The sequence below is a fragment of the Aphis gossypii genome, chromosome 2 (genome assembly GCF_020184175.1).
Source record: "Aphis gossypii isolate Hap1 chromosome 2, ASM2018417v2, whole genome shotgun sequence".
Lineage (NCBI taxonomy): Eukaryota > Metazoa > Arthropoda > Insecta > Hemiptera > Aphididae > Aphis > Aphis gossypii.
The window spans coordinates 51,732,799-51,758,008 of record NC_065531.1 but is presented as its reverse complement, the minus strand read 5'-3'; the positions used below and the strand labels follow the sequence as shown (position 1 = coordinate 51,758,008).

Genomic DNA, 25,210 nt, shown 5'->3' with positions numbered 1-25,210 from the left:
TTCGAAGCTCTGCTCGTCCCTCAACCACCCATAACTACATCCCTCAAAATACGTCAACTCTGTACAACACTGCGATCTATGAATGTTTAAGAAAAACTAATAATACACGAGTGCATAGTTATATACTTACACTATATGGTGAATATACATATATATATATATATATATAAGTATAATAGCAAGCATAGTGATAATTAAAAAAAAATCTTTTCGAGCATATTATGTTATATACTACAATATTGTCACGCCGTCACGGTTAAAACAACATTTGGCCGGTCGTTTGGCAGGATTAATGGCGTCGCCACTTGCTACTCGGGATGTATTATAATAATAATACAATAATAATATGACATATGCGGCGTGCGCGTATAATATTATATATAAGCGATAATATACTGCTGCAGCGTTTAAAATTTGAAGTGATGGAGTATATAACTACAACCTAACTAATTCGACAATTGCATTACTAACATTTAAGAATACTTTAACTAAAAATTGCAATATGCATATGCAATTTTATTATACATATCATACATACATTTTTTGCTATCATTAATTCAGTATATTATATTCAGTAAAACATACAATAATCCAAATGAAAAAATTAATTGAATATGAATTTTATTTTATTTTTTTAAATAAATTTTTTATCATAGTGAAAAACAAAAAAATTAAAATAAATTAAAAATTATAGAAATATATATTTTTATATCTGGTACATTTTAACATATAAGTATAATTTTCTAAAATGTTTGATAATATTTAAATATTTATACATCGTATTAAAGTTAACAATGTAGGACAATCTATACCCCATACATTACACTCTTTTTCCCGATCAATTTCAGTTAAGTAGGAAATCAATCACCCAATATTTACCCCTATCTAAGTCCCAACAATTGCTTAGACTAGACAGTCATAGAATATAAAATAACATTTGTATACAATCTTAATAAAATAATACGCTCATACACTTTTATTGAGACTTTTATATTCAAAATATTCACAGCAGTATTGAATTTAGGGTGACACTCGAATTGCCTCACAAATTTAAGTAGGTAACCTTTTTTTACTAGCATTGCCTCTCATAGCATAGCTAGATTATCAATTAATATATCTGCAAGTTGTATCAAGTTGTACGTGTACTATTGATTATTATATCGATTTCTGTAATGTTTAAAATTATTATTTTTAAGACACACAGTACTTTCCAGACCGATTAATTTATTGAATGCAACAATCTTGTCAATCACTGAGTATCAGTAAAAGATTAGTTCATCATCAACAGTTCAACATAGTCAGTTTGGTTTGCGCAATCGTTACCATAAATAACACGTTTATACATTAAGTTTTATAGAAATGAACGTTATTAGCGAAAAGGCAAAACAGTATTAACAATATTTTTATAATCAAAAGGTTTTAAGTTTGGATTTCAAAAAACTTAGTTAAACGATGGACACGTACAAAAAAATATGCTCAGCTTATTTAAAAACTAATCAATAGGCTTTTATCGCCCATTGAGGTTAAAATATTTATTATTATAACTATATGCAGATATTACATTAATTACCTATACGACTATTATGGAAACATTTTAGCTCTCTTAGATTTTTTTGATTCCTACTTAATCCGTGTCTACTGTTTATATCGCTTAGACTTATTAAATATTTTCAAAACATCAATGTACACGAAAATATTTGGGTGTGCAGTGTAAGTAGTCTGTAGAATATGTCGTTTTTTTAACTTTAAATGAAAAGTTTCATAGCTATTACAGTATAGTTTATTAAACGGGTAACGGTTATAGGTATTATAAATACAATATAGACTCATCTTAAAATTATTAATATTAATCTGGCTACAACTTCGATTTAACATACTAAAAAGCAAGAGCCACGTGCAACTCGAATATTATAACGTATTTTACCGTTTTCGGGAGTTTCATCTTAGGCATACAACTAGTATACCTATGTATAGGTAGTCATATTTTACGGGTATACGGATAGCTAGAATATGCTATGGCACACCTACTATGAAAATATTTGTGGGGGGATGTAACTATATATGTAAGTCTACAAATCACCTTCTGGTTGTGTTTTTATTACTCGACACGACATCGTAATGATGATTATTTCAATAAAATATTAATTACTGAATTCGTCCAAATAGAAATTTCGGTTTTCGTGTTATACTTATGTGCCGCTACACCTATAATACACGTGTTTACGGCACGATATCTCGCGGAGGGTCTTTTATTGTGTCGCAATAGCTGCCGTGTGTGTCGTGTATAATAATATAATAGTACGATTATTCGAATAATATAAAGACTTCTCTGAGGCTCTGCTGCAGTGCGTATATATTACCTTTATAATAATAATATTATATTATTATTAAAATCTAACGCGCGCGCGCTTGTGTGTGTGTGTTATCTCGTGTGATTGAATCGGACAAAACAACGCTACTGGCGGCGGCGGTATTCTCTCATTGTAGTGGCACATTACAATTAAAATTCATCACGTTACATAGGTATACGTATATTATATATATGTATATGCTTATACGAATAAACCGATAGACACCTGATGGCCTGCCGCCGCCTGTATCGCGTTCTATAGTCATTAATGGAAAACGCTTAACAAAGTACCAATCCGACGACTACTACCTCAAAGCTATACATCTAAAATTTCGATTATTATTATATCGTTAATATCCTTGGCGAGGAAAAGACACACACGGGTGAGGTCATTGATTTAACCTTGGGCCTTGAGCTAAGAAAATGTCTGTGTGTGTATGTGTGAATGTGTTTGTGTACTTTACCTATACACATCACGTGTTACTCGTGTACTGGCGCACTGCGAGTGTCGTTCGTCGAAGGCAGTGGACCATCATTCGGCCAATTATATCATTTGTCCCTTTAACATATGACGTCATTATACTGCAACATACACGGACAACACACGACGCACGAGTAATAGATAAATTGTAAAAGTGTTAAAGCTCTGCATGTAATATATCTGTATATTTTGTCGTTTTCAACCATATAATATATTGACTGTGATAACGCTTATCTAGTGAATGCGCTATTCAAGTGAATAGTATAATATCGATTACGATAAGGTGATTCACACCAAATAATATATTGTTCTCTCCAATTTTTTTTCCTTTAATAATGAAATTATACCGAAAAAAAAATTCTCCACTTAATAATAGGATAACTATTATGTTCAAACTCTTATAAGACTCCATGATTTTATGAGTTTATGACAGATGTACACAGAATTTACACAAATTGACTGTAGCTGCCAAATACCTCAAAAGTAACACGAAATTAACAAATTTTCTTATATTATGAGTCAAACTAAGCAAACAAATATTTATTTTATATTTAAAAAAACATGAGAACAAAAATATTTTTTTATATATATTATCATATTATATTTCACTAAGTTTAGTAAGTATAGTATTATACTTACAGAGCCGTAACGCCCGAAACTATAAGGCTGCTACACACAATATGATCTGGTCGGCCGACAGGATAATTTAGTCAGATCAGACGTTATATCGGGTCGTGTGTAGACGTGTCATCTGACAAACATCCTGTCAATCTTGTCGGGTCTTGTCGGGTGGCGTGCCATCCAACCGCCCGAAAAAACATACGAATACTATTGGAAATAAAATTCAACTGATCAAAAGTCGTTGCAGAGGTTGCCGTCTGTACACAACACTTGATTTCCTCAGGCCATTTGTCAGTCCGAATAAATCATATAATTATGTATAACACCCTTTAGGACGAGGCGAGCGAGCCATTAGGCACCTGATGCTATAGGAGATGCAATAATATTTAATAATTAACTTAAAAAATATATAAATATTTTTTACGATATATTTTTCATTATTAGGTATATACAGACCATATTAGATATAAAATGTATCTTTTCATCAATTATTCGTTTATCACTTTACAATCATATTATTAGCAGTATTTATATTATGTTATTTTTTCATTTATAATCGACAATCATATTTGAGTTGGCTCTCAACGTGTCATAAAATGAGCAAATATCTCAAGTAATATTGTTATATATTATTATTAATAAAAGAAAAATTACAATTCTTTGCAGGAAATTTGAGACATAACTGTGGAAGCCAATTTTACTAATGCTACAAACATTATAGGAGAGTTAAAAATATCAACGATTTTAAAGGAATCAAGAAAAAAAACAAAAAATTAGAACTTATTATGAAACAGATTACAATGTAAAAAATACTTCTGCAGAACAAAATTTTCGAATCTCCATCATGGAGTCAATAATTAATATTCTTCTTACTCAAACTATATGGTGGTATGAAAAAGTTATGGAAATATCAAACGATTTTAAATCGTTTTCTGTCATCATCATTAACTAATACGAATTTACACGATTTTCAAAAGGCAACTGCTGATCCAGGACTAAAATCTAATGAAAATATAAATACTGCGGAAATAGTTGAAGAAATTAAAAATTTTAAACAAGTAACTTTTTTCGATTTTACCAATTATTGAATAAGTAAATCTTTTGGATTTATTGCAAATGGTTCACGATTATAAGCTTAAAGAATTACATCTAAATATTGGTATATACGGATATTTTTCTCAATGCCCGTCATAACAACTTCATATGAAAAGAGTTTCAGTAAACTTTAAACTGATAAAAACTTATAAAATGGTTACTACATGGTTCAGGAAAGATTACCAAATATGTTCATATACACTTTAAATAAAAACGGAAATCGCTAATAAATTTAACGATGACGAAGTTATTAACAAATTTATCGATACAAAGCAAGGAAAATTCATTTACAATTCATAAATTATAGTTATTTTACTTTTTATTATTAATAATTTTTATTTTGAAATAGGTACCTAATAGTTATTATGGTTGTAAATTGTAAATTGATTAGTTTATTATAAACTTAATTAAAAATGTTCACATTTTTCCGCGACTGGTAGTAAGAAATATTAAATCTGCGAGTGTTCACCCTCACCACCCGCAGGGAGCACATAACTTGAGTTCTGCCTTAGGATAAAAAAGTCGAACGGCTCTACTAACTTATACTATAGTATTAACAAACAAACAAAATATTATTATCTCGTTCGGCATTGTAACCGTTATTATAAGTAAGCTAGGTAGGTATACTTACTACTTATCCAAGCAGTATATATTCCAACGTCGTGGTGCACACATAACAATATTATATTATACTTACATGTGAATATACGAAGTTAATTATTCACTCATTGCATGATCATAATTAATTAATAATAATGATAAAAATGCGATTGTGAAATGATCAAAATTAATTTCGTTGAGTGTATACACTATACACGTATAACAATAGGAATACATAAGCAAATACTCAAGTACAGTTTAACAGTTGTTACTTGTTTTCAAACTTTATTATACAACTGTAGGGAAAATATTATGTACAAATAATACATAAAACGCTTTTTTATTTTCATTATTACTAATCATTATACGATTCTCCATTCGTATACTATGTACATAATAACAACACATGTCGAACTTTAAAACGCCTACAAAAACATCTCAAACTATCATTATCAACGGTTATACGCAAAACTATGATAATACGTTTTTTTAATAAAACCGTACATAATTGTTAGAATCATGGAAGTAATTAGCCATTTTTGTCATATTAATTACATATGCAATTATAATTAGCCTATTCTATTGTGCATTTTGTCAGTCCAGAATCGTAATTGTTAAATATAGACGAAAAATAAAGATAATAAATTATAACTTATTTTTTGAAAAAACCTGTCTTTATTATGTATTGCAACTTTTGCCGATTACATAAACAATAATTAATACATGCCACGACAGATTTCAATTCATCTTCCTTTTTTTCGCCTTCATTCCACTATCAAACTCCGAGGCCGAAATAGCTTTATCTGATTTTCGTTTCTTAAACAGAGGTCCACTGTCGGTCTTAGGAATTTTTCTTTGATTTCTGAAAAACAAAAATATCGAATAAATATTTTATTGTATAAATATTATGTAAATACACTCAACACAAAACATTCTAAACTCTTAAGTATAGGTACAATAACTATAATAAAAAAATAAAATTACATCTATTAAATCATTTAAAAAATAATCAATAACGATGTTGTAAAGCTATCGTTGTTGACCAAACTAACCCTTTCCACGATATTTTGTCCTTTGTGAAGTTTTAAAATATTATGCACACCGTGAACACAAAATATAATATTATATATACTGTGACTCAGCAGTTAGTACAAGACAAATAAATTAATTTCAAATTTGCTTTTAAAAGCTTATTTGGACAAATGTTATAATAATATAATATGGTGTTAAATCCTGCAAATTGGTAAAAATATTTAATACAAATAAAATTAAAATCCTTCAATCCCGTATCCTTTGTACATCTACACAGAGTTTCATATAATATGTCTCAATCAATGATAATAAAGGGGAAACAGCAATTTAGAAATCGTTACCAGAGCCATTCAAATCTTCAGATTACAGTCTATTATATTATTAGCGTCTAATCAATCACCTTTCCAACAATTCAAATCGCCGTATAAAAATAGGAAATGGCTCATCTTATAGAGTATAAAAATTGAGTAAACAAACTTCCGGAATTCCGTCAACGGAGCGGATTTCTCCACTCGTATATGCTGCATGTATGCTCAATTAGTTAATTTCTTTTTTATACTACATGCATAAATTGTACATTTTTCCTAAATAAAAAATTTTTGTTTACGAATGCAGTGACCCGCGCCACCGATTTTCACGGAGACGAGTACATCAGCGACAACGTCAACCGGCAACGACAGCTCGCTCAGTATGCATTATAATAATAATAACTCATTATATACCTACATAATATATTGTTATACAGGGTGATTTATCAAACACGCTTACTCTCATTTCTTTAATAATGAATTTATTCAAATTCTGATTTTTGTTATTTCTAAGTACTTTAAGACCATAGGTACTTCAACTATTTAGGTTATCTAGCTATATACCATTTAAAGAATGTCTGGCGACGATATAAATTTCTACACATCTAATGAAAAATAACCTGTTTTAATAATTGTTAAGTAGAGGATTTATTTTTTAATATTTGTGTATCTATATCGAAATTTTAACTAAAAATTGTTGTGCTATTGAAGTGTACATACCAAGGATACTATAGTGCTTAAAATGGTCTTACAAAAATACGAAATATATGTAATACTATTTGATGTATAGTATAAATGTTTCAAATGTAAATAAATCATAAAATGTAGATGGGATCATTATTTACTCAAGTTTTTAAATCATCATAATTCATAAGTATCTTTCAAATCTATTATTATTATTATTGTAACACAAAGTTAAATAACTCAATAATTACAACTTAACATTTCAATTAAAATATATCAACATTTTCACAAAAATCACCTAATTTATAATTTACAGGAAAAAAGGGTGATTCTCATACGAAAAAAATAAGTTGGTGTCGCACGACAGAATATGCTATATTAGAAAATATCTAACTATTTAAAAATACATAAATATATTATTATGTATAGGTACGTAAAAGTTCCAAAAATCAGAATTAAACAAAAACACGGTTAAAGGAAAAAATGGTTGTGTGCATAGGTACTTGGTGAATCACTCTGTATATTTATTAAAACTTCGCAAAAACTGTTTGTGGTTTTATGTAGCCAAAGTAAACTAGCTCTTGTCTTAACTATGACGGTGACGACGTTCGCGTCTAGTGCGGCGCTCACGACAGACCGTAGAAAATTTAAATTGTCCGTGCAAAAGAACTGATTAGTGGCGATTACTAAATATAAAATAGCCCCAATGGTGGCGTGGCCTAATTTATAATTTTCTATACACTTTTACAATGATACCTCAAATAATCGCCAGGCAATTTGTCTTATACTAACTGAACAACCGCGAATCGGTTGGTGGTGGCAGCGGCGACGGTCAAACGTATAAAATCACAATTGCGTCACCCGCGCTGATAACGGTCGATTCCAGTTACACAACCGAGAGTACGTACATAGGACAACATAAGGCATAACTATAAACGTTAAATTCGAGGGGTGATAAATTTGCTAAGAACCACAAACTCAGGCTATCTCAATCCAAATATCCATTAAATAATTCTCATTCCAGGCTCCTTTGAAAATTGTTCTAATTGATTAACAAATTTAGAAACTATTATAAATTCGTACATAAATATTTGCCATGATTAAAAAGGTATATTTTAGATTCTGAATGAATTGAAGAATTATGTATAAATTTTATCTTAGGTATGTTATTTTTATTTATTGTTGTGTCTGAAGATACTTTTTATAATAATAGAAACAATTTTATTATAGAATTTTTGAAACAAGGTTCTTAATTAGGTTTGAAATATTATTTTGGTTAAAACTGTAGTGGCACCTATACAAAATTATACAGAGATTACCATCATTTTTGGAGTTAAATTTAAATCAGAAGCATTTCTTTTTAAATTTTAAACTTAATTAAATTTTCTTTTTTTTGTGCCTTTTTAATAATAAATGTATTTATTATAGGTACATTTTCTAGTGCTACTGCTCAAATATTCTTGGTATCCATATATTCTCAATCATCATTTACTGCAGAAATTTAACTTGCTCATACCTAAGCAATATTATTTATACGGCTATGGCTGAAGAAAAGTGGTTTTTTACTGTAAATTTAAAATATTGACAAATAATTTCAGGGTTTTCTTAGTAACATAATATAACGGTAAAGGGAGCGTATCAGTCAAGAGTCGTGAGTTCTATATACCTATATATATATATCATGTATAAAAGTATGGGTTGTATTGTAATAAGGGAAGGAGGGTGGATGCGACGCAGATCCTTTTGTTCTATATCCAATATCATATAAGACATATATTATTACATTATCATCATCATTATTATTATTATATTATTGCTATGATTGTGATATGGTCGAGATCCAGTTGAGAAATTAATGGACGACGAGCATCTTGAACAATAAATAAATGAATGTTTTGAAAGGCTCTTTTGTTATCGTCACGTGTGCTTGCGCGAGCCCGATGTTAATTATCATTATTAACAACCGCGGGATTAAGAGCAACACAACACCCTATTTTATATCACACGCATGCGATCCAACGTATACTGGTGATGTTTATTTTTAAAACGTTTCTCATAATTTTATCGTGAGAGAGAGGGTTGTCCCTATTCTCTCCGCACACCACGCTTCGCAGAAATCCCTATTATACGGAAAACTCGTTTTGCACGAAATGATAATTAATCAATACGATTGGCGCGTCTCACACGTTACCAAACCAGGTAAGTCCTAATACCTAAACCTAATGTGGTTCATATTTGTAAACCACCGGAAATAATACAATAATACGTGATACGGGGTGGAATCGCACCCCTGCATCGGATACATCATGTTAAATATAGTCTTTATTTTATTCAACACCAAATTCGGTTTTCCGGAAGAAATTCCTTGCAAACGATGTAGGTAATATCATTAAAATTAGGTACTTTGTTTTTATTCAACATTAAATGTAATATAAAATTAGTATTATCTAAAAATTTAACATTGTTATATGCTATTATACTGACAAAATATACACCATTTAAAGTTAACAAAAAATTTATTCAATCACATATTTCATTAGAAAATTAATGATTATATATGTATATATATATTTATAGTATTTTTATATACTTATATATGTATTATTTTATTTACAGTTTATAACTTATTATACATATTATAATACACAGACAATCGATAATATTTGACTTAACAATTTGAATTTATAACATTCTGAAGCTGATGCACTGCTTTTTAATGACCTAATATGTAATTGAATTCGCATCATACTTTTCATATCATTGACCTCCCGTGGAAAAATTAATAATAATGGTATATCATAACACTAATTAATGAATTTGAAATTTTTAAGACACTGAATATATTATTATTAGATATTACAATTGGTTTGATTAAATTAGTTATATTGACGTACATCTATACTTAACGCAACAACGATGTAATTATAATCACTCCATTTTTTAGCAAAGACTTTTTTAGATGAAAACATATTATGTAAAAGAATATTAATAAGTGAGCTGCAGCAATAGTTTAATATGTTTATATTGTTAAAATATTTAGGTATACAGTATAATAATGCTTAAAAAAAATTGTAAAATTTTCCTAAAAATTATTGATAAACTATAATAGGCCTAGGACGAGTGAAAAAAAACCATTGTCTCGGCATAATGTTTATTAGTCGATAACAAAAGAGGATCGGAAAAAGGCCCCCGAACCATTTTAATCATTATAACACAATTGATGATGATGGTAATGATAATAATAATAAGTGAGGCAGCAGTTAATAACGTGTCTATATCTGCTGGTGCAGTATATAATATGTATCAAGTTTTAAACTATACAATAGTGATCGAGTGAGTATGTGCGCGTATCAAACAAAAGGGTGTGATGTGGCGATAATGATGAAAGGATTTTGTCAGACGGGAGCTGCGACCGATAAACACAGGACCGATGGGGGGCAGACTATGAGAACCCCTGCAGCTACCAGAATTTAAAAACCTTCTTCACCGTGTACCTATATAGTATACACATATCTTTTTTGTGTTTAAATTTTTTTTCTTCGTCGCGCTCGCCTTATAAACAATGAGATTGTTGTTCGATTATAATCAGTGTGCGTCGAGAAATTAATAAGTTTTTAAACAGTGTCGACCCCGACGGGCGGCAGCCGAAACGAATTTAAATCCAACTCCAAGAATCAAAAATATCACGAAAAAAACACTATATACCTACCTACCTATATAAATGTATCAATACTCGGCTTCTACAAAGTTAGTATGCATATCTATAGATTATACACTGCACATTCTACAACAATGCACTAATGGCATATTACTATCACTATTGCCGTCTTTACAGACATATAAAAAAATGTACATTTTAACTGAACTCCAATCAATTAAATGCATATTTAATTAAACATGTAAACTAAGTCTAAATTATTTTTGTTATTATAACAATCATACAATTATTATCCATTCCATTATACCTTCTGAAAATGTTACCTATATATTATGTATTTTTTTTTAATTCCATGAAATAATATTTATGGAAATATTTTGAATAAACAATTCATTTGTTATTTTTTTTTTAAATTTAAAATATAATTTTGTATCATTGTAAAATTATTTATTTTTGAATAGTTGAAAATCATGTTTATTATTCTTACGAATTCTTTAATTTATGCTTTGCTATTTTTGTATTTTTAAGCGCATGTTTCCTGAAACTTTCTTACATTAATTCAAGTCGTGTTTACATTTGTCCATTCCAACATTAAATAAACTCTCATAAGATATTTAAATCATTAAAAAAGTACATAATCCAAAATAAAACTAACATATTTTTTTTTTATTGCTTGATTTTTCAATTGCATGCAAATTTTAAATCTGTAGGTACATCATTTTTTATAACAAAATGTAATAAACATCGAGAATACCCAGTCATTAAGTCAGTTGTTGTAAGGAAGGAGTTAAATTTAAATGTATTGATAAATTAACAAATTAACAACCTATGTTTTCTAAAATGCAACAAAATAACTAAAATTCATCTAAATTATCCAATTTTATCAACATTAGAACTTAAAACATAAAATTGTTAAAATATATAATTCTTGTAAGAACAACTTATGAGGAACACAATATTGTATTGTACATTTAATTGTTAAGTGTTTAAAAATAAAAAGAACTTCATTGTACATAAATGAAAAAAAAACTGAAGATGCTAAACATTTAAAATATCTATATAATAGCATAAAAAGAAATCAAATATTTTTAAAATTATATTAAATACGTTAATAAAATGCTAATACAAATATTTAGGGAAAATTTCAAATATATGAACGTATTGGGAATTAAACTTTAAAAAGCAGAACTTTTAAGAACCCCACACTCCGATAAGACCCAATAAGTACTAACTATATATCACAATTATACTGCCAAAAATCCCTATAAAATTTAAAATCAAAAAATGTTTACGGATCCAAAGTTAATGATTAAAGCTTAGAACTTAGTGTTAAAGGCTATCAATGTTGTTATTTTTTAATAGTTCAACAAATAACAGGGTCAAATAAAAATCTTTGAATATAAAAACCTAAAATTATACTTTACAAATTTTAATATTTTAAATTGTATTGTTATCATTTTTAAAGTTTTTAATATTTTAAACATTAAGCAACAACGTACATTTTTAATTTTATATTCTAAAGCAAAATTACTTGAAGTTTTTACATCTATGAAAAATCAAATTTTTGACAAGTATTTTATTGGTTACAACTAAAAATTATAAAGATTAAATGAACGAAGTAGTTGACTAAAATTTTGTGTGGGGTACTTAAAAGTTAAAGTAACTTAAAACTTAAAAGTGCTTAAAGTAATTAAATAACTCTTAAACTTATATAGTCCAAAATTTTAATCTTATACATTGAATTAGGAATTTCGAAAAATATCTATATTAAAATAAAGAACTAAAGAAGCATGTTATTATTAAAAGTTAATTTTTTATAGAAAGATTGTTTTTAACAATACAAAATAGTGTAAAAAAAATATATTTAAAAACGACAATAGTTTTTGAAATAATGAGTGTCTTCTGTTAAATGGATTACCCGGTATAAACGATGTGTTCTTCGGTCAAATGAGTTTACATACCGCATGTTAGTAATAAACTGCTACAGAATTCCCTAACTATACACATACTGCGGCAAATTACATGTTGTTAGTGAAGAAAAAATTATTATATAGTGTCCGAGATCAAAATTACTGGTGATTTGTCAGCAGAAATTAACAAGGGAAATTAAGGGAAATAATTTAATGGGCTGTTGTGATATTGCCAAGAAATAAAACGCATTTTTAAAGATTTATTTGGGTGTCCGGTGTAGTTATATAATATTATATAGTGTTTTGTTGTAGACATAATATCTATATCAAATCGAGACGAATATATAATGTAACCCACTTGACTATTATACTGCAGTGTGTTCTTAGGTATTTCTTCTCTCACTGTTTATACAGAACTATATATAGTATAATATTATTATATAGATATAAAAGGACATAAAAATATGGGTAATAATATCGTATAGTAGATACTCTAAACGTAATATCAAGATTTTTAACATTTCACTGCATACAGCACACATAATATACAGTGATACTTATGTTACAATAAATGAATGGACTTTCGATGATTATAAACATGATTATACTAGAAAAATTATATTGTATTATTATAATATTATTATACAGTTTCGTTACATAATACACCGTCTGAATAATTACTATGGGGAGTCTAAGAAAAACGGCAGATCCAAGGATTAGGGTAAAAGTGACTTGGATTACCTATATGTAGCATAGTAATTGATAATAATATTTATTTTATAAAATGTCTTACAACAATATGAAAATATATTACATATTTGCTAACTCGTTAGCAGTATAATCAGTTGTTATAATTACGGTTACTTGTTCATAAAACAAATCGCGGATGTAGTTTTAAAATTTTTTTTAGAACTTTAGTGGGTGTTGATTAATGCAGCCATGATCGTATAAAAATATTTTTTTCACATGAATTGTTAGTTTAAATATATTAATGGTAGGTATAAAAATAAAAAACCAGACAACAATTTGATAATTATTACTTAAATAAAACAAATATAATAAGTCATAATAACTATATATTACATAAGTTTGTGTGTTAAAATGGATTTATTGCATATTGTACCTATATAGATATATAATTGTACTAAATTCGTGAAAAATTTTATATTCCACTAATTTTTGACGAGACACAAATATGAAATAACATCAGGTCTTTATAACCCTACTAACACAAAATGGATAAATCTGAATTTGTTAAATGACATATTATTATGCATATATTTTTTACGATGATTGTTAAAATTTAAGTCAAGTTGTAACCTACATATAGCTACTGAATTTATACACAAATACCTATCCGATTTAAAACAGTTTCATTCTATTATAAATACATTCATGGTAAAATAATTGTTAGAATACTTTCGTTTATACTTTTTTAGAGTTTATTATAATTTATAATACATTATACGTATACGGTCGATAAAAAAAGAACAAGAAAAATGTTCCAATCGTCCTTGAAAATTAGATGGCGCATATGCGGTTACATAATCGGGAAACCCAAGGCGCACATCCAATCGGTAATTGGTCCGAGCCAAATAATTGGATATCTTATTGTTGTTTACCCTCCCCCTCCTCGATTCCAAGAGCCCGATTTTCCAGCTGAACCGCTCTGACAATAACAATTGACCTGTAACCAAAATCTTTTCAAGTACGCATCGCCTAGGCATTGTTACTGCAAACTGTAGAACTAATAACAAAATAAATAACAATCGGATCTCATATTATTATGACTTGCGACGACGAAGACACAATATCTATAATAGATCGTTTCAGAAAACGTTTCATCTTCAAGCCGGAAAATTAAAAAAATAATCCTATGACGCAGCTTAAGAAGTATAATATATTATGTATGAAATGTATTATTATTACATCATGTTAAATCAGTAATAAGCTTGACAACAACACAATGTACATAATTCTTTTTCATTTTAAATTATATAGTACACAGTTATTTCTAAAATATGGGTACTTAATTTTCTTTGGTTATAACGTGTTATATTGTGTAAATATTACATACCAAAAAAAAAAAAAATAAATAAAATAAAAAAATAAAACATAAGTGTGTTAATAATAACGACAAAAAAGTTTAAAGAAGAATTTGATTTATCATGAATCAATAAATAACGAATTTATTTATAAATTTAAGTTAAGACAAAAGTGAAAAGAGAAAAAATGGCACCAATTTACTTCGACTTTTATTAGATGCTGAAATACGGAAAACGAACAATTAATTAGAACGCATGCATCTTGTGTGGGATTGAAGTACATAAACACCTTAATAGATGAAAATACAGTTAATCATTAAAAGTTCATTTTTAAATAAATACTTTTTGAAAAAATTAATTTACAAAAACGATAAACATTTATTCTTAACCATTTTTTGAGTAAACCAATATATTCAATAATTATAGCATTCAGATTTAAAATAATTAAAAATCACCATTTTTATAATAACAAATTTGGCTGTAATATGTGAATTATAAAATTCAAAATTTGTAAGAATTCTACTAAATTATGTGGTATTACAATACTATACCAAACAATTAATTAGATACTTAGAAAAACTTTTTATGATTTTATACAAGAAGTAAATATCTGAAAAAAAAAGAAAATACTTAAAAATAATAGAATCTATTTCCGTAACAGTAATAAGCATCAATATTTATTTTTTAATCATCGTAACTTAACATTGCAATATTTTATTGAGTCGAGTGCATATTACTCATGGACCCTAGTCCTAATAATTGGACACCGCACATCTGCACTACATCCTAGTTAAATGTATTTGTAATAAGTAATAATGTAATCCACAATGTGTATAATATAATACTGTAATAACGTATTACGATATGGTAGAAATATTTGTATTTTTTAACAACATATACAAAAATAACGAGATGGATGTACAACAATTTAATATACTTTTATAGAAACTGATAGCTATATGATATGTCAATATATCGTTACCAATTTACAGACGATTTCATTTTCTATTGCTAACAATTTTGGTTTGCATTGAATTTTCCATTCGGTTGATCAAAATATATAGTACAGTACAAACGAAGTAATATTATCTATAAACAACAATATGCAGGTAGCATATAGAATCCATCAACTTAGCCAGGAAAACAAATTAAGAGTAATTTTTCAGTAAGCTGAACACAGTAATCATACTACAATCATTTACACAATGGAAAGTGGAGTGTTTGAAAGAAAACCGTTCCATTTTCACACTTTTGCTGTCGTCTTTTGTGTTTGAAATCGATTATCACACAGTTCGAAACAATCGGGCACTTATAGAAAAACGGTGCAAATCTTCAAGCCAGAAAAATGAATATTTGTTAACATTTGGTTTCAAGTTGAACAAGTAAAGCCGTACATTGCCGTACACATTGAGTCAGTACCGTGAATATTTTGATTGCTAACATCCTAGCTCCTCTCGCCTGTTTTTCATCATTATTTTAATTTCCTCAAAATAGTTGTAGAAATATACATCTATAATTTTAATTTATTTAAATTGTCTTGGTTTGGTAACATATTAGGTATTTGATACCCTAGTATAACAGAATAATAGCCTATACGACTATACCTTATAGTGGTTTACTTAAATACGTCCAAGGTCTAATCGCTTATTATTCTTAAATTTTTGATTAACACATAAAATATATTTATTTATTACAAATATTAAAGTACTGCAATTTGATTACCTTGAATATAATATGACATAACAAACTGTAATTTATAATGAAACGTTTTAAGGCCAAAAATGGTTTCACTTAACGTTCAAAACACTAACAATTGTATCTTAAGAATCAATTACCTAAACCAAAGAAAATATGTTTAAAAAAATAAACTTAAGAATTGTATTTCAATAACAATTTTCCAGTCCACCAGACCTTAACAATATTACAACTATAACAGAACAAATCATGAGTAGTAGTGAAAAATCATTAAAAATTGTATAAAAGTCAGTTAAACTATTGTCATTATTGGGGTGAGAATGAATTTATAATAAATAATGATTAATTATACATATTTTAAGAGATATATAAACATAATATGTTTTTAATTTTAAGATTTAGAAATTAAAAATTGAATGCATTCAAAGACTAAAATAAACTTCAGATTATCATACAAAAAATATATAAAAACATTTTTACTCTCAAATGTCTTAATTATTTCAAAATTAAATACTAATCTAATATACCCAAATGCGTAATTATAAATTGAAGTCCCCGGGGAATTATAAGTATTGGCTCTCATCTATGTATGTTACCAAAACAAAGTTTAATGTAACTATTTAATTCATTTTACGTTGTCTACATTTTTTTCTATTGATCATTTAAAAATTCAATCCAGCTCATCCTCTTAAATGAAATATGATATATTTTGCACTTTTATTAGTACCCATAACAGTGCGACATCAATTTTAAAATTAAATCAAAGTTTTGTAAATACAAATAATATTTACAAAGGTCGAGAGCTCTTCCAAGTCCAGAGCCCTAGGACCTCATCATGCCTAATCATCCTTTAGTGAAGTCAGTAATAACCTACTTTTCAGCTTTATATTTTATTATTAAAACCTAAACATTTTCTACCAAGGTATTTTTAACTTAGGTACCTAAATTTAACTTTATTTTACATATTTAGCAATTATTAACTGTGTTAAAAGCAAAGTTTTATTATTTATATAAGTTATTCTATTATTATAATAATAATACTAAGAAATAATTATAAATTGTTACTCAAACATATTATGTCTTTTTTGGTATCCTGGAGGTAAATTTTTAATTTGCTAAAGGTTGTTATTATTTCTATTTAATATTGAAGTGAAACTTCTTTACTGAGAGTATGACAAAAATATTTAGTCCGGCGACCGACTGATTAGAATGACACGTTTGTTATTGTTACTATAGAAACAAAATTATTATTATTATTATATATAAATGATTCAGATTGTCATATTTATTTTCAAAAAATAAATGAACATTCTTATAAATGTATAGAATACTAGATATGTGACCTCCACATTGTGCATCTTAGGTAATGCCAACAATATATCGAAAAAAGTCTACAAGCAATAAGCCTCTATTTAAACATGTCATCAGCTGTGATGGACCCAAACTGTTATTTCAACCTGTTAGTCATGCCACTAAATTTTTTCTTATACCCTTAGTAAAGTAGTTTCACTTCATACACTCGTACTAGCATCATGCATCAGTAATTTAATTTTAATTTATATTTGTTTAAACAATTGCAGTTTTTATACTTAATATAATATTAAATTATTATATATATATTATTAGTATACTATTAAAGATATTTAAAAATTATATGCTTTTATCATTGATTTTAGTAAATAATTAATCTAACATATTATAAAAGTAAGGATATATCCATATTTCTTTTTTAAAATTGACATTGTTCAATGTTAATAAAAAAATCATAAAAATTTTTTTTCGAATAAACATGAAAAATACATCTTTACACTATAAACATGATTTATACATATAATTATTGATATATCTATTATATTTTTTATTTTTGTTAAATTTAATAATTATAATAATTTTATAAGTATAAATTAATAAAATTTACTTACTTCATTCTAGGATCTTTCTTTGGTTTACCGATTCCTCCAATTATTCTTGGTGCATCTCGTAAAGCAAAGCTCTTAGCATAATGACCAAGATGGCAATCTTTGAAGTTAAAAACTTCTCGACTACTTTTTGGATAACTTGCATAAGATCTAACCCATGACTTGAAAGCTGCAATATACAATTAAATGGTAAATAATTTAGTATTAAATACTATCAATAATTATTAGTAAAAATTGGTATTCATGTAGTAGAAATCTAATATAGTTTTATGATTGATTATTTATTGTTTAATATTATATGTTGCTTAAGAGGACGCTATACCCGCATGTGTTGTCTGTCTTATACAGGCGTAACATGGTTAAAAACTGTTTTGCGCGGAACAACTTTACTCCCTCAATATTTTAATCAAAACAAACAAAATTATAAATCCCATTGGGAAGAACTTTACCTGTGTCGTAGTGTTTTAATTTTTTTGATAACACGAATACAATTAAAGTTATCGGTTTGAGAACTTAAGGTTTTTTTCATTTAATTATTAAAAATTATTGGTTACCACTATCAAAAAAGTTAAAACGCTACAACACAGGTAAAATTCTTCTCAATGCGATTTAAAATGTTGATATAAATATTGAAGGAGTAAAGTTGTCCTGCGCAAAACAGTTTTTAACTATGTTACATGTGTATAAGACAGAGACAACACAAGCGGGTATAGCGTCCTCTTAAGGATTTAAAATAATAAAATTCAGTTATATTACTTTAAGTCTTCAATATAACATATAACTCATATAAAATGTTCAAGTGTCAACAATTAAATACATGTATATTTTACATTGAATTTTTACTCATTAGTAAATGTATGACAAATTAATATATTATCATAATTATTGATTTAAAGTATTTAATGTACTTTATACTACCAAAGTACTGAATCACAAGTGATGAAATAAACAAAAATAGAATATTTAATTAATGCTCTCACAAATGCCAAAAATATTTAATAATATCAATAATGATTATGACGATAATAGTTTATACCGTTGCACCCTAATTCATGAAGACGATCTTGTTCAAGTACTGCAGTTTCAAAGCGAGATTGTAATATATTAGCTGCCATTTCAGCTGTTTTCACATGTTCCTTATGAAAAATAAATAATAATTATATTTTTAACTGACATTTAAAAATAAAAAGTTTATTTTTGTACAAACAATAAAATAAATAAAAACATTAAAGTTAGGTGTATTTTGATTAATAATTTTAATATACTTACACCTTCAAATTCCATTGTGAGAATTGATGTCAAACATTTATCCATTTTTAATTCGGAAGCTCTAAAATATAAATACAATAATTAGAAATTTTCTACTTTATAATAATAGCAATATGATTAGTAATTCTTAACAAATATTTATTAATAATTTCTTTAATATAAAATGTAATTTATATGTTTTTATAGTTTCTTATGATTTATTATAGTAATTGAATTTAAGTCTTACATAATAGAATGATCTTGAAGTTTAGCTATAAACATAGCTTCATGTGGTGTCAAAAATAATGTCGCTTCTCCCTTCTGACCAACTCGTGCAGTTCGACCAACTCTGTGAACATAGTCTGTGGGTGTTATTGGAGCATTGTACTGTATAATACGATCTACTAAAGGTAAATCTAGCCCTCTTGATGCTACATCCTGAAAATAATAAATAATAATCTAACTACCATATTTATTCACATATATTTATTAAGGCTATTCTTTATTTTTTTTTTAATGATAACAAAAATTATAGATAAATGCTAAATATTTCTACATAATTAAATTTTAATACCAAAATGCAAGGCAACAATTAACAATTTAGAATAGAAATATTTTTACTTTCTAGTAACTTATTAATTTAGATATTTATATAACATACAATAAACCTTTAAAGAAAAACATTATTACTTGGATACTGATAATTTTGGTTTATTGTTTGAAATCACGAAAATATTCTGCTTTATAAACTATCTGTTTTTATTTGAAATTGATTAACAAAAAAACAATAACAATTATTTTCTTATAAATAACTCAACCAACTTTTAATATATAAATTAATAATTAAAATAAATTATTATAATATAGAAAATGAATAACATACAGTGCAAAATAAAACTCCGTGATTAGCAGCTTTAAATGATTTAAAAACTTCCATACGTTCTACTTGAGTCATATTACCATGAAGTTTAAACATGGTTAAGCAAGTTAGAACAGTGGTTAATAATTCTGTATAAAAGTCAACCATATCTTGAGTGGCCATAAAAACTAATGTTTTGCTTGAAATTTGACCTTTCTGTGAAAATAAATATAGTTATTAAAAAGTTTTAAATACTTATATCAGAATAATTTTTTAATTGAATAGATTTTTACTTGTAATTTTTGTAACAAAACGCCAGAAAGGGTAACTAGTCTTAATTTAGGAGGAGCTAAAACATAATATTGTAAAAGACTGTCTGGTATTGCTAAACATTCTGAATCTGTATTCCCTATTGAAGATGCATCAATGTAAACCGGATCTTTCAATGACAATCCTGCAAGCCGTTGGACTCCTTCAGACAAAGTTGCTGATAATAAGGCTGTTTGTCGAGGTATAGACTCATCACGATGTTCATTAATAACAGATAAAATACTGAAATATAAATTGTTGAATCAATATTACATTATATACTGGTATATTACATGGTAAATACTTGTATTACATTTTTAGTTAAATAAATATTCAAATATCCTTACCTCATAATATCTTTTTCATATCCAAGATCGAGCATTCTATCAGCTTCATCAATTATCAACCATTGAAGTGATTTAAAAGATATTGACTTGGTATTCTGTGCGTGATCTAATAATCGTCCTGGTGTTCCAATAAGTATTGTAATGCCTTTTCTCATACGAGCCTTTTCAGATTTTCTTTTTTCGCCACCCGTAAACATACCAGGCACAAGCCATGTGTAAGGCTACAAAATTATACAATTTTTTATTAATTTAATATTTATAATATTGTATACTTTTATAATCTTACCTTTAATAACTTGATAAAATTTTCATAGGTTTGTAATGCTAGTTCTCTGGTTGGTAAAATGATTAATGCCCTAAGGCCATCAGTTCTAGATAGTTTTGGTCGAATATTATGTAACGACTCAATAAGCGGAACAGCATACGCAAATGTTTTACCACTACCCGTCTCAGATTGAACCATTGCATCTTTACCAGAAAGTAAGATTGGAATTGTTTGACTTTGAACTGTTGTTAATTTTGTCACTCCTAATGTTTGTTCCAAATTAGCAATCTATTATCAAGGAAAAAAATTGAAAAATGAATACTAGACATAAATGGTATTATTATAATAAAAAAAACTTAAGTATTAACTAAATATCTAAATAAATAATAGATAATTATACTGAAGACTTTAAGACTCATGAGTCATGTCCTCATTTGAATAATTATAAACCATAATTTATTTAAATAACACTTAAATAGGTACTTGGAAATAAAAAATATGGTTAACAGGAATAACTTGTCATTCAAATTACTATCTTTAATTTGTTTAACATATTATTATGGATATACCCAAAGAATATTCAACAAAAATGTTTACACTAATATATATTATGATATGAACTTACATTATGATTTTTTTTTACTTATTAATTGTATATATTTTTGTTTTAAGCTCTTAAATGCTATTTAATTAATTAAGTTAGTTTAAATGGTCTATTTAAACCAAATTCTTATTTATATTATTATATTAAATTTTTTTTAAATAATTGTCATAGGTTAGGTTAGGTATATAATTTAATATATATCATATAGGTACCTATGGTTATAGATTCATATTACATACGTCAAAAAAAGTGTTACATAATTAAATTGAAGTAAAAGTACATTGTAAAATTTAAAAAAAAAAAAGTGTTATGTATTTGTTGGTATGGGTCTTTTTTTTTCTATAGTCAGGACTTTTTTTTACCGTATTTTGATATCAGCTTTTTTTCCGAATACCAATTTATTATAGATGTATATTTTTAATCAATAAAATAATAGTAATATTTAAAAGATTGTCTAAATAAAATATAATAGTATTAGCATACTGTATTAGCTAGTAACATTGAAAAATATGTATTTAAAAATAACAAAAGAATTAGGGATCAAAAGTTTTTTACAAAATGTATCGGTTTTTATGTTGGAATTTTTAGCCAATTTTATTAGTTTTATTGTTTATATTTTATTTTATGTAGACAATATTTTAGCTACCTATTATCCTTATATATATAAAAGAACAGGCTTTTTATAAGTATCCATTTTGTGACAACGCTATTTATCTTTTTTCCAATTTTTTTTTCACTGAATTAGTCCAAATAACCAAATACCTTCCTAAGTGTCACCACGTCACCCAATTTTTAAAATTTCGATTTAAAAGGGTTGAAATTGGTAAAAAAAAATTTAAAAAAATAAATAAACAAAATAAATCAGATTGTTATACCAACTTTATAAAAAATTATAATTAAAATAAAAAATGTATAAATAATATAAAAATATAAAATAAATAAATAAAATAGGTAAGTCAGATTGTTTAACCAATTATATAAAAACCACGAGATGACACATTATTGTATCTTATTCACCATAGAAAAAAACAATTAATATAACTGAAACTTAATGGTTAGAAATGATAAGCTTATGCACATCTCGCAGGGTTCACAATCCACCACAAGTGGATTGCCTACCTCATAATACACTGCTCGCATTATCATAAGAGAGTCTCACGGGCAACGCCAAGCTTAATGGCTATAATTTAACCTGATAACTCACAGGCTGATAAACGTAGAGCCTGAACAATAATAGATCAAGATTCGAGGCTTGCAATTTACATGCTACATTTGTACCACAAATTTAGTGTGCAATAAGAAAGAATTTTACAAAACACCTTTTACATTTATAATTATAATGTATTATACTAAAAATGGGGGGAAATGTCTGCATAAAAAATATTTTGAGGGGAAAATATCATATTACACCAAAAACAATCAGGAGGAAATTGTCCATTTACCCTAAAATATATGAGAATTATAGCAATGTAAAATTATTAAAAACAATACAGTAGTCATCATTTCATTCAGTTTATTAGTGTATTGTGCCTACATAAGCAATTAGTGAAAAACATGTTATATGAAGTAGTCTTATCTTTTTGATACTTTTACAATGATTTATTCTTGAGTTTGGAATATTTTGGTCGTTATTTTAATGTATATCGTTCAATTCATCAATATCAATAAAAAATATTCAAATACTATTACTTAAAAATTCCTTCTTTTTTAAATCCGCATATTTTAATATTTTTAATGCATATTATAATGTATATTTTTGAACTTTCTAAGGCACAGTTTGCCAGTTTTTAGTGCAAAAGAGTATGCTTATTTAGGCATTTTATAAGGCATGAACTACTTACAAGCACTGAATATAACTCATTTTAACTCATTTAAAGTTCAACACCCTAATATTAATAAAGAATATTTAATTGAAAACCTATTATTTAAAAAATAGTTAATATTTTGTTAAAATAGGTACTTCAAAATTAATATATTATTATGCATTAATACCTATATGAATATATATAATTAAAAAAAAATATATATTTTTAACAAACCATATGAGCATGCAGATCAGTCAAATCCTTATATGTTGAGGTGGAAAACAACGAATTCTTATTTTTATTAATAGCTTGAATGTCAACTTGTTTATTAAGAATAGCCACAGGCAATTGTACTTCTGGATTATTTCTAAACATTGAAGATACATATCCACTTTTTTTGTCATTGTTATTTTTCTTTTGATAATTTGAATTTTTTCCATTTAATCTAGCATCATTGCCTTTCTCCTAAGAACAAAAAAACAGTATATTATGTTAATAGTATTCAACAAAATTTTGAATATAATTTATTAGTTATTTTTACTTTTCTTGAAAAATTTGATCTTCGATTAACACCGAACACTCTTGAGTTTACAGGATCTTTTTCCCGATTTATAACACAGTCATTTTCTAGACCATCGCCAAATTCGTCACAATTCATACTAAATAGATAATGTATAATCAAATGATACGTAATTATTTATAAACTTACTACAAAATATTGATTCGTTAATTGGTACATTAAATGGTATATTCTCTTAAACAAATCAAAATTATTATTAATTAACAAATATACAAATTTTAATTTTGAAGTTTGAATTCCTATCAGTAACCTTAAAACAACACGTGCAATCATAATGATAAGAACAATTAAACAATGTTGATAAAATGATAACAAAAAACAACTTGATAACAAGCTCATTATTTTAAAACAGAGTACGTCTCTTCGTGGATTTAAAATATATCACACCAAAACCACTAACGGAGTTGTAAAACTCCGTATAAAAAAAAAATTTAGTAATAATTAATGCCCGGTTGCATGAAAATTTACAGAATCGATAAGTCGTTATTAAGTTAAATTTTAGTAAGTTTGATTAAACAAAAATAACTAACTAGTTAAGTTAAAAAGTTAAAATAAATTAACTTTTTAATAAGTTAATGCCCACCATTACTAAAAAGTATGTATGTATAATTTATTATATTATAAAATATAATAATATAATGTATTATATTTTACTACTGTGTATATTATTAAAAATATGTACCTATAAATAAATATAAATATATTATGTGTAATATATCTTTTTGGGCTTTTTTCTGGGATGTATTTTTTAGTTTGGGTTTTTTTTTCTGTGGCCATTTTTTCCGCGATTCATTT

General features: G+C 26.8%; 1 protein-coding gene across 1 annotated transcript; it reads right to left on the bottom strand.

The window, feature by feature from the left end:
• Window positions 1–5,799: 5,799 nt before the first annotated feature.
• Window positions 5,800–24,648, bottom strand: LOC114128235 (probable ATP-dependent RNA helicase DDX31). The gene is made up of 11 exons (XM_027992709.2): window positions 24,377–24,648; window positions 24,070–24,300; window positions 21,448–21,714; window positions 21,162–21,382; window positions 20,799–21,057; window positions 20,530–20,721; window positions 19,894–20,084; window positions 19,668–19,728; window positions 19,435–19,534; window positions 18,402–18,567; window positions 5,800–6,009 (listed from the first exon to the last, which is right to left on the bottom strand). Exons 1-11 carry the CDS (start codon window positions 24,491–24,493, stop codon window positions 5,886–5,888), a joined length of 1,929 nt encoding a protein of 642 aa, XP_027848510.1. The 5' UTR covers window positions 24,494–24,648; the 3' UTR covers window positions 5,800–5,885.
• Between the last annotated feature and the right edge of the window lie 562 nt (window positions 24,649–25,210).

What these genes read in the sequence shown, in the direction of transcription:
- LOC114128235 (XM_027992709.2), bottom strand. Translation starts at nt 24,493, where the DNA reads ATGAATTGTGACGAATTTGGCGATGGTCTAGAAAATGACTGTGTTATA. An exon ending in GATCAAATTTTTCAAGAAAA is followed by an intron (nt 24,301 to 24,376) that starts GTAAAAATAACT and finishes TTTTGTTCTTAG; the next exon opens with GAGAAAGGCAATGATGCTAG. An exon ending in AAGAAAGATCCTAGAATGAA is followed by an intron (nt 6,010 to 18,401) that starts GTAAGTAAATTT and finishes TTTGTTTTTCAG; the next exon opens with AAATCAAAGAAAAATTCCTA.